Source organism: Lactuca sativa, chromosome 2 (assembly GCF_002870075.4).
Source record: "Lactuca sativa cultivar Salinas chromosome 2, Lsat_Salinas_v11, whole genome shotgun sequence".
Taxonomy (NCBI): Eukaryota; Viridiplantae; Streptophyta; class Magnoliopsida; order Asterales; family Asteraceae; genus Lactuca; species Lactuca sativa.
The window spans coordinates 213,192,735-213,203,414 of NC_056624.2; the positions used below are offsets into that span (position 1 = coordinate 213,192,735).

General features: G+C 37.0%; 1 protein-coding gene across 1 annotated transcript; it reads right to left on the reverse strand.

Annotated features, from left to right (window-relative positions):
- Positions 1-215: 215 nt before the first annotated feature.
- Positions 216-2,207, reverse strand: LOC111912259 (ACT domain-containing protein ACR9). Its single transcript, XM_023907982.3, has 6 exons — positions 1,892-2,207; positions 1,464-1,694; positions 1,278-1,383; positions 862-1,183; positions 502-786; positions 216-404 (listed from the first exon to the last, which is right to left on the reverse strand). The coding sequence occupies exons 1-6, from the start codon at positions 2,043-2,045 to the stop codon at positions 264-266; spliced, it is 1,239 nt and encodes a 412-aa protein (XP_023763750.1). The 5' UTR covers positions 2,046-2,207; the 3' UTR covers positions 216-263.
- Between the last annotated feature and the right edge of the window lie 8,473 nt (positions 2,208-10,680).

The window sequence follows — 10,680 nt, forward strand, 5'->3', positions numbered from 1 at the left end:
CGTTTGTGGTATTCAAGAATCATGGATACCTCTCATTAGTCATTATTATAAAGCTTTATAATTTCTCTAGATAGTGTTGAAGACAAAGTTTCCTATACATATATTATAATTATAATTATCTCATATCGAGAACTTTCATCTCATTCGTATATATATATATATATATATATATATATATATATATATATATATATATATATATATATATATATATATATATATATATATATATATATATATTTCGTCCTTGAATCTTGATTCATTCACCAGCCCATAAGGGTTCTTCTGACTTTTTCAACAACATCATCACGTTTAGCTCGATTGCTGCTTCCTCGACTTTCATCCAAAAGGAACCTATACACTTCCCACTGCCGCCGTGAACTCGAGTGTCTTCCTATCTCCGCCTACACAAATATTTTTATTTTTATTTTTTATAGACAAATTTAAGGAATTAAATAAAACCTAAACAATTGAAGTTCAAAGTTCAAACTAGCTACTAACCGAAAACACACAAATCCCGAGTGTCTTCAATGCAAGCGTAGCATCATAAAAAACCCGAGGCCTTCCCTTCCCAGATAACTCAACAGGATTAGCAACCACAAGTTCTGTATCAGGCCCACGATTCGTAATCATAACTCTTAATGGATTCAGCATCTCCTCCTTCAGTCTACAACATAATAAAGCCTGGCTATCTTTATCCACAATCTTTTTCCCATCTTCTTTCTGAATAAATAGATCCAAACTCCTGTACCCTTTATCGCTGCTCCAGATCCTCCCATGCACAATCTGTATAAAAACAACCAATTCAGTAAAACATTATTTAAATTCGTTAAATTAATTGTAAAGAGAAAGAGTATATACACGGATATTGCAGTCTTTGGAGATCTTGAAAATGTCATACACGAGACCTTTCTGATCAAGACACCGTATTTGAAGCAATGTATGCGTTGGGCTCAGTAAATTATCGACTGTTATGCTAGCTTCAGACTGTGGACGATCAACATCAACCTCATATCCTCCGAACAGTTCCTGAGCAACTGTTTCTGAAATACAAGAATGTACTTGTTGAACATCGTACTCTGCTCCTGCTACCTCAAGTTCACACGTGATACAGCATCCTCCCAACACGGCACTAAGGTGTTCACATGTTTCCTCACGTCGTATCTTCGTGTGAAGCAACTCCCTGTATGGAAATTTATTAATTCACCAATATTTCACCTCAAATGAATCATTCATCACTGTAAAGAAGAAGAAGACGACGACGATTGAGGACTTACATGCCATCTGTAATAAAGAAAAGGTCCAGAACTTTTCCATCTGGGGTTGTTGTCACTTTAACTCTCTGAATTGCTAGGTCAAGATCACACAGGACTTTCGTCACATCTATAATAAAAATTTTAATTGGGTCAAAATCAGAACATGAAAAAGGCTAAATTTTGAAATCATGTGAACTCGATCTTTACCATGTATCAACCCTTTTCGATCCAGGGAGAAAACTTTCAACAGGTAGAGTGGAGGTGATTTGGAAGAATCAGAATCGGAATCAGAGAGGTGATTGAGATAAAATGTAGGTAAACATGAAGGGCAACAAGATAAAAGCCGATTTTTTAAGCTTTCCCAATCGACCCTCACCGAGTTTGGGCGTGGGACTACCCATAAGACTACGTAACACCATCTTCCATCAGTCGAGAAATCTAATGATCAAAATGCGTATTTTTAACAATTCAATATCATAAAACCAATTATAGTTTGTTCATAAGCAAGTGGAATCATTTCAACACAATCAAGCATCCATGATATGAATGATCCTTTTTAACTAAAATTGACAGAACAAGAAGTTAAATCTTAGCAGCGATAATTTGGGAGAAAGAAAGTAAATTATAATTCTGACCTCCACGGGTAACATAGAGTCCGAATTCAAGTACAATCCGTAACAGGTCACATCCCAGCCCCGCCTTGTCGGGGCAGTTCACCGTCACCACCGACGGGTCGCAAGAAGTCTTACTTCTCTCTATCAACACCACGTCTTCCCAGGACATCCCCATCTATTTATCCGATTTAGCTCCTCCCCTCCGGCGACTAAAATGCGTCGGTCATGGCCGGAGACGGTGTAATTCCGGGTGGTTTTGTTGATGAAAACTTCACATCATTTCCCCTCCTTCAACTTTATCCCAATCCATATGATAATTGATATGTGTGGCATTCGGTAGAAAACGAATGGGGGTATTTGTGGTGTGGTAGAGTGTTGAACCTAGGTCGTATGATTTCCACGTCAGCGTCATGGTACATGACACGTGTCAATGTTCCGTATAAGTATGTGAGAGGTGGTACAAATCTGAAAATCGGTTAGTTGCTTTGCGGTGTTCAGCGGGAAGCCTCCTCTTCTTCTATTATCCCGTAATAAATTAAAATCGTTTCTTTTTTCAATTCGATACATTTTTTTATTGGAAATTATAATTAGATATACCAATTTTTGTTACTAGTGTTTTTTTTTAAATAAATATCTTCATTATTTATTAGTTTTCAAAAAAGTAGTAATAAGTAAAAAAAAGTTGACTATTGTTTAAGTGTTTTTTAAAATGATTTATTGACATGTTTTCAAAAGAAGGTTTTCAAAAATAAAGAAATTTAACTTTTAAATGTTTTTAGCTTTTTAAACCGAAAAAACCTATACTACCACTCTCGTTTTCTCTTATATTCTCTTTGTATGACACTTTTAATTCTTTTATAAATATAAATCATTTTCCCACCATAAAATTTAATTCAAACTAGGAAAAGGCCCGCGCGTTGCACGGGTCATTCTTTCTAGAAAAATAAAGGTAGAATAATATGATAGACGAAAACTACAAAAAATAAAGAAAAATGATTAATTTTAGCAACTTTTTAGAAAACATTTGACAAAAGTTTGAATGCTAAAAAGTTCGGGTTAATAATAGAATAAAAAAAAGTATCAAAATAGAATAACCTTGAAAAATGAGAGACAAAACTGTAAATGGATTAAAGAAACGGAGCACTTTTGAGAAAATATAAAAAACATGTGAGAAAAATCAAAACTGAATCTTTATAAAAAAAATAAATGATACAAGAATATGGTAGACGAAAACTATAAAGAATAAAGAAAAATGGTTGTAAAGAAGTAAAAGTGAAAGTTTAGTGGCAAAAATATAAAGAAGTAAAAATAAAGTGCCAAAATTCTAAAGACGAAGAGTTTGTTAAAACTTTAGTGGCCAAATTATAAAAAAGTAAAAATATAGTGGTTAAAAGTGAAAATTTAGTGACAAAAATATAAAGAAGTAAAAATAAACTGTCAAAACTATAAAGAGTAAAAGTTTGTTGAAAATTTAGTGGCAAAATTTAAAACAAAAATAAACATAAAGTGGTAAAATTATAAAAGAATAAAGAAAAAGGGTTTTAAAGAAGTAAAAGTGAAAGTTTAGTGGTAAAAATATGAAGAAGTAAAAATAAAGTGACAAAATTATAAAAAGAAAAAATTTATTGAAACTTTAGTGGCAAAATTAAGAAAAAATAAAACTATAGTGTTAACAGTAAAAACATGGAAAGTTTACTGTTGAAACTTCCCATGTCCTTTTATATATATATATATATATATATATATATATATATATATATATATATATATATATATATATATATATATATATATATATATATATATATATAATGTTTTTAAAATTTTTTTTTTGCTACCGTTGTAAATCAATAAACATTTTTGCTCAAAATCACTTTTAAAGTTCAAAAGCAATCTCAGATACCCTCTTAATAATCATCATAATAATATTATATAAAATCAATTAGATGTTGGTGATTTTAGTGTTATCAACATATTTGGTATAATTATTATTAATAATGAGATAAACCGGACTTCATTTACTAACCAAGCTTGGAGGTGCGGGGTGCACACTCGGTGTGATAAATATGAACTCGAAAATACGGGGGTCCGAGGGCAACCCCCTGGGTGCATGGTTCTAGGGGGCTGCAACCCCTTGGTGGGGTCTACGGCAGCGCCCCTAACAGTGGTTTCGCTGACCGGTTGCTCTCATATCTACCATTAGATTGCTAACTGCCTTAGCAGCAATTCAAAATTTAGTGATTCACTAAATGGATGTTAAAAAAATCATTCTTAAATGGTGATTTAGAGGAAGAGGTGTACATGAAACAACCTGAGGGTTTTATTATGTTTGGAAATGAGCATAAGGTGTGCAAATTGGTTAAATTATTGTATGGGCTAAAGGAAGCACCAAAATAGTGGCATCAAAAATTTGATGATTGTTAGGGTCAGGATCCCAGAACTAGATTCATGATCCTCAAACCTCAGGATCCTCAAAAATACTTCAGGATCCTGACTATATCGTTTATTTTCCTAACGTTTATAATGGTTATATGCTTTATTATTTTTCACACGTGCACAAATAGTCAACCAAAGACTTATTCTCAACGAATAGTCGTCGTGACCATGCAAAAGACCCAGAAGAACAAGTCAAGTAACATCTATAATTTGATCTTAGAGGATCCCGAAACTGTCGGACTTCTTGTTATTAGCTTTAGACTATAAAAAACACCTATGTTCATCACAACACACGACACTTAGCAGAACTACGATACTTGTACTTGCTTTTCATACATACATCTCTGTAATCATCATTTTCAATCAATAAAACTATTAAGGTAGGTGATCATTATCACCTCCCTAGGTTTTATGTCGGAGATCCTAACAAGGATCAATGACTTTCCTTGTAAATCACTCGTGTCACTTTGATCATCATTTCATTTTCATTTTACCATGAACATCACAACCTCTCATACAATTTGGTTGATTTTTTATTGTTCATTTTTTGACCAAAACAATTTGGTGCCCACCGTGGGGTTGTGGTGTTCAAAATCCTTCGAAAAATCATGTCTACACAATCGACCTTGTCCTCTTCTTCAATTCCTCCCGTTTCATCCAAAAACCTTCCACCACCTCCGACTGGAGCTCCTAAGAAAGCCTCGGAAGCACTGAAAAAAAACACCTCTTGGTCGTTACCCCAGGACTCCAGGATCCTCATGTGCTGATTTCCAACAATGAAATCTTCGCTATGATGAAGAGACTAGAACGAAAAGTCGCCCTACAGCAGGAGGATAACAGGACAATTCTCAAGGAAGTGGAGAGAATGAGGACAGAAATCCATAAGCCTCAGGAAGTAGCACCCTCGATCTTGTAGCCCAAGATCCTGAACTTTGACAACATGGGATCCTCATCGATTCGCCGAGAGATAGGATCCTCAACACCAGACTCTGTTCCCGCCTGGGGCGCGACTCCGAGAGAACAAGCCCATACGACCTAGGATCCCAACTAAACATTTGTTACTCCCAATAACAAGGATCCTGGTAACCCCGTCAATAATAATATCTTTACTACTAACTCAATGGATCTTGATATAGGTTTAAGCCCGATCATGGCTAAGGAGCTCCAACAACTAAGACAAATGATTTAGAGCGTGCCTGGAGTGGTTCAACCTGTACTAGAAGTATCCCCCACAAGCCACAGGATCTCAAGATTTGTTCCGATAATAGTTGATACCAAAGTCCCAAAGTGCTTCCAAACCCTCAACATGAAGCCTTATGACGGAACTACAGATCATGAGGAGCATGCGACACAATACAGAGAAAGGATGGAGATCATTCCCATTCCCACTCACTTAAAAGAAGCTTTCATATGCAAGGGTTTTGGTTCAACCCTCACGAGATCAACTTTAAAATGGCTCGTTAACGTTCCTCCTTATTCTATTACGTCATTTGCTCATTTGATTAATTTATTTAACAATCTATTTTCTTGTAGCAGAACATTCGAAAAGATCACTAGTGATCTGTATCAGGTGGTCTAGGATCCTAAGGAATCCCTTAGGACTTTTGTGAATAGGTTTGGCAGGGAAGCTCTAAGTGTTGGAATAGTGTCTAAGACTGCAACTATATTGGGCAAGTATTTGACCCGATTGTGCATGGTCCTTTTGGGTTGCCTTCACTGTAGTAACTTGACAGGATGATTTATAATGAGAGAAGAAATATTATTAATATACTATAAGTATAATATAAGGAATAATAATATTGTTATTTGATTAATATAAGTCATAAATTAATTTTGAATTAATTTGGTGACTTAAAGAGATTAATTAAATAAAAGGGCATAAACTGTCAATTGTATGATAGTTGTACTTTGGGCTGTAATCCCTTAAGGATAAGGGGTGGATGGTTTTAGGGGCTTTGGATAGACCTAGAAATCGTCCAAGGCTTATCATAAGGAGATTGGATTGCTTAGGGCCTAAGTTATCTAATTAGGGTTTAAGGGTGAAACCCTAGGAGCCTCACAAGTATAAATAGATCCACGCGGTCAAGGAAATCAACACACTTGCCTTTGGAAGAACCCTGGCTGAATTCTTGCCCTCTCCCCTCTCTCTCTAATCATCCTCTTGCTAAGTTGGTGTTTGTAAGCCATTAGAGGAGTGACAATTGTGACTCTAAGCTCCAAGAACAAGAAGATTCAAGCAAGCAACTTAAGGTAATCTTCTAGATCTGTTTTTCTTATGTAATTACCTAGATCTATTGTTCAAAAGTCTTGGATTCAATACATGTTCAATTAGAGAAACCTAGATCCAAGCATTAGGGTTTGTATGTGCACATAAGAATGTTCTTATGGCTCAAACCCATCAGTGGTATCAGAGCCTTGATTGGTTTCTATTGAATTGATGCATTGGTTGCTTGATTGTTGATTGCAAAATTTGATTTTTTGTCTTCTGACTGATGAACTCGGCGAGTTCCATAGTGGACTCGGCGAGTCCATTGTGGTACTCGGCGAGTTCGAGCGTCAGAAAGAGCTAGTTTCGGGATTTCTTGCTGTTTATCTTATGGAAACTTGCCTTTATCTTAATGGGTCAATATAAATCCGATTTTAATATATATTTGAGTAAATTCTTGACCTAATTAAAGATATTTATCAATTAATTAAATAATAATTTCCTTATGTGATAATTGATTGATTATTTTAATTAAATTGGTAAATTGTTTTGCAAGAAACATTTAAATAAATCAAATAAAGATAATTATGAGATTAAATGGTTAATTTGAATTATTTGTTACTTGATCCCCTATGTTTTGAAAAGTTTAAAACTTGCCCTCAAGTTTTGAAATTTATGTTTTGTGATTAAAAGTTTGATTTAGACAATTTAAATTTCAAACCCTAGAATTTTATAAGTTTAAAATTCAACCCTATACTAATATAATATTACAAGATTAATATATATATATATATATATATATATATATATATATAATTAAAAGGCTAGTCTTACCGTTAGTAGGCCTCATTCACGAAGCCGGTCTATAAGGTGGGTATAAGGTTGCAGCATATAAAATGGCGCTTAATGGGTGTACACTCACACCCACCGCTTGCTTGATCGGTGGAGGGTCGTTAGCCGAACGGGTAGGATAGGGCAACCTCATCTCCTCATTAAAAGTATAATATGACGTACAAAGTAACTATATGTTTTTTTCAAAAAATTCCCAATCCTAGTTACTTTAGGAAAAGTGAATTGATGCAATCCCATGAAATTACACTTTGCACCCTTGCTAAGAAGTTAGTGGAGCGTGTGTGGTTTACCGGCACACTAATTGGTTCTAAGCAAAGGTGACAAAGGGTGAGTCATTGTTTGTCATAGTTCGATGGAGTGTGTGTGGTTTACCGGCACATCGAATAGGTGATTGTTACAATGAAGGCACCGTGTAGATTTGCATGGTTATTCACACCCACTTTGTGATCCTCGGTATCCCAGTCACAAATGAGAGGGGCATATCGAGATTTAAACATGCCATTGAAAAGTTCAATGAATCTCATCCAAACCTAGGAATTCTCAATACATTTAGAACTTAAAGTTATGTTTTCATCGTGGAGAATTAGTGAATCGTCATTCACTTTCCTTCGAATTATTTGCATGTTGGATTACGGTATCCCTTTTCTAATATGTAAATATTGTTGTTGGATCCTAGCCTTAATTTTTCTAATTGGGTGATAATTAGGGATTCAAATTCTAATCTATCTTTGTCCTTTCTATTTGTGGATGTCGAACGCAAACAACGCTGTTGCTAGTTCCTTCACATTGATGAGCCTTTGCCAAAAGGTGACTTTCGATGGAACGAACTTTAGCGAATGGATAAGATACATTCGCACGATTGCTCGCTACGAGGACAAGGAGTATGTCCTCGATGAAAAGCTCGAGAAGATAAATCCAGAAATCGCTACTCCGGCTGAAATGACTGCTTTTGAGACTCATGAACGTGATGCGACGAAGGTTCATTGCATCATGATAGCCACAATGAACGCTGAATTCCAAAAGTCCTACGAGGACATGTATCCGTATGAAATGCACCAAGACTTATTGGAGAGATACCATCAAAACGCGAGGCAGGAACATTATGAGATCTTCACTAACATGATCTCCGCTAAAATGGGTCATGGAGAATCTCTAACCGTACACCTGCATAAGATGCAAAGGTATGTCGATCATTTTCGCAAGTTGAATGTTGACTTTGGGGAAGACTTGGCTATCGACATGGTGCATCACTCCTTGCCTCCGTGTTACAATCAATTTAGGATGACATGCCACATGAACAAGGAGGAGGTCACCCTAAGTAAGCTCCAAGGTCTCCTCAGGGTTGCTGAGAGCAACCTCAAGGACAAGTCTGTTGCACCAACTCCCAATCCACCGGCTGCTCCTGTTTTGGCAATTGGGCATGGTAGGGGTAAGAAGAGGAAGGCTCCGTCTAAGAGCTACCGCAAGGGAAAGTCTCGAGATGGTTCCTCTTCTAGTGGGACCAAAGTTGATCCTGCTAAGCCTAACCCTAACCCAAAGGAGGCAGAGTGCCACCATTGCCACAAAATAGGGCATTGGAAGAGAAGCTGCCCAGAATACCTGCAAGCCATCAGGGAAGGAAAGATCAAGCCATCTTTCGCAGGTATATACACAATTAAATCTAATGATTCATCTCATGCTATTTCTTGGGTCCTAGATACCGGATGTGGTTACCACATTTGTTCTGAATTGCAGGGGCTAAGAAGAAATAGGGATGTGGAGCATGGAAGAATAAATCTAATCATGGGGAACAGAAGATCGTCACCTGTGACCAAGATTGGAGTGTATTCTTTAGTGCTTAGTAATGGTTTATGTTTAGATTTGAATAATTGTTGCTACTCGCCAAAAATGGCAAGAAACATCATTTCATTTCATGGTTTGTTTAGACAAGGATTTAGATTTTCTTTTAATAGTGAGAATGGTTCAATTATTGCTTATCTAAATGGTGTCTTATATTTTGAAGCAATGCCATGTAATGGAACTTATGAAACTGTTATGATTGTAGATAACCTAGGAAATGATGTTTTGTGCATGGATTCTTCCAATAGTATGGATAAAACATCCTTGTGGCATTGTCGTCTTGGACATGTCAACAAGAAGCGCATAACCCAACTCTAAAAGGATGGAGTGTTGGAGTCATTCGACCTTAGGGAAGATGACACATGCGAGTCTTGTTTACTTGGAAAGATGACTAAGTCACCCTTCACTAGCACATGTGAAAAGGGTGAGGGTTTATTGGACCTCATACATACCGATGTATGTGGACCCTTTAGATCAACCACGAAGGATGGGAACCACTTCTATGTGACTTTTACCGATGACTATAGTAGATATGGGTATATCTACTTAATCAAGCAAAATTCAGAAATGTTTGAAAAGTTCAAAGAGTTCAAGAATGAAGTGGAGAATCAATTGGGCAGGAAAGTCAAGATGCTTCGATCCGATCGAGGAGGAGAGTACCTAAGTCTTGAGTTCCACGACTGTCTCAAAGAGTGTGAAATAGTTTCACAATTGACGCCGCCTAGGACACCACAGTTGAATGGTATGGCAGAAAGGCGTAATCGAACCTTGTTAGACATGGTCCGCTCTATGATGAGTCGTGCTTCACTACCTATCTCATTCTGGGGGTATGCCTTAGAGACTGCCGCCTATATCCTTAACCGAGTCCCTACTAAGAAGGTTGCCAAAACACCTCACGAGATGTGGACAGGGAAAGCTCGCTCGTTAGCACATATCAAGGTTTGGGGTTGTGAGGCTTTCGTAAGACAAGATACTCACGACAAGCTCGAACCTCGTAGTGAGCGATGTATTTTCATCGGCTACCTGCAGAAATCCTTTGGATATCTCTTCTATAGACCGAAGGACAATGTTGTCTTCGTTGCGAGGAGAGGAGTTTTCCTAGAGCGAGAACTCATAAGCTAAGGAGACAGTGGGAGGCAAATCGAGCTTGAAGAGATTCAAGAGTCGATTGATGAAGGAACCTCTACCGCTGGCGCTCAACCCGAGGAGGAAACTCCGGTTGAACCGATTGACGAGCCATTACCTCTTAGACGTTCCGAAAGAGTTAGAGTTCAACTCCAGTGTTATGGTTTTCATATTACTACCGAAGGGGACACGTATATTAGTGATGGTACACTAATAAATCTAGATGAACCTAATAGCTATAAGGAAGCCATGGCAGGCCCGAAGTCTGCAAAATGGAAAGAGGCAATGGACAGCGAGATCCAATCCATGTATGACAACCAAGTTTGGAATTTGGTTGATAATGTGCCCGGAC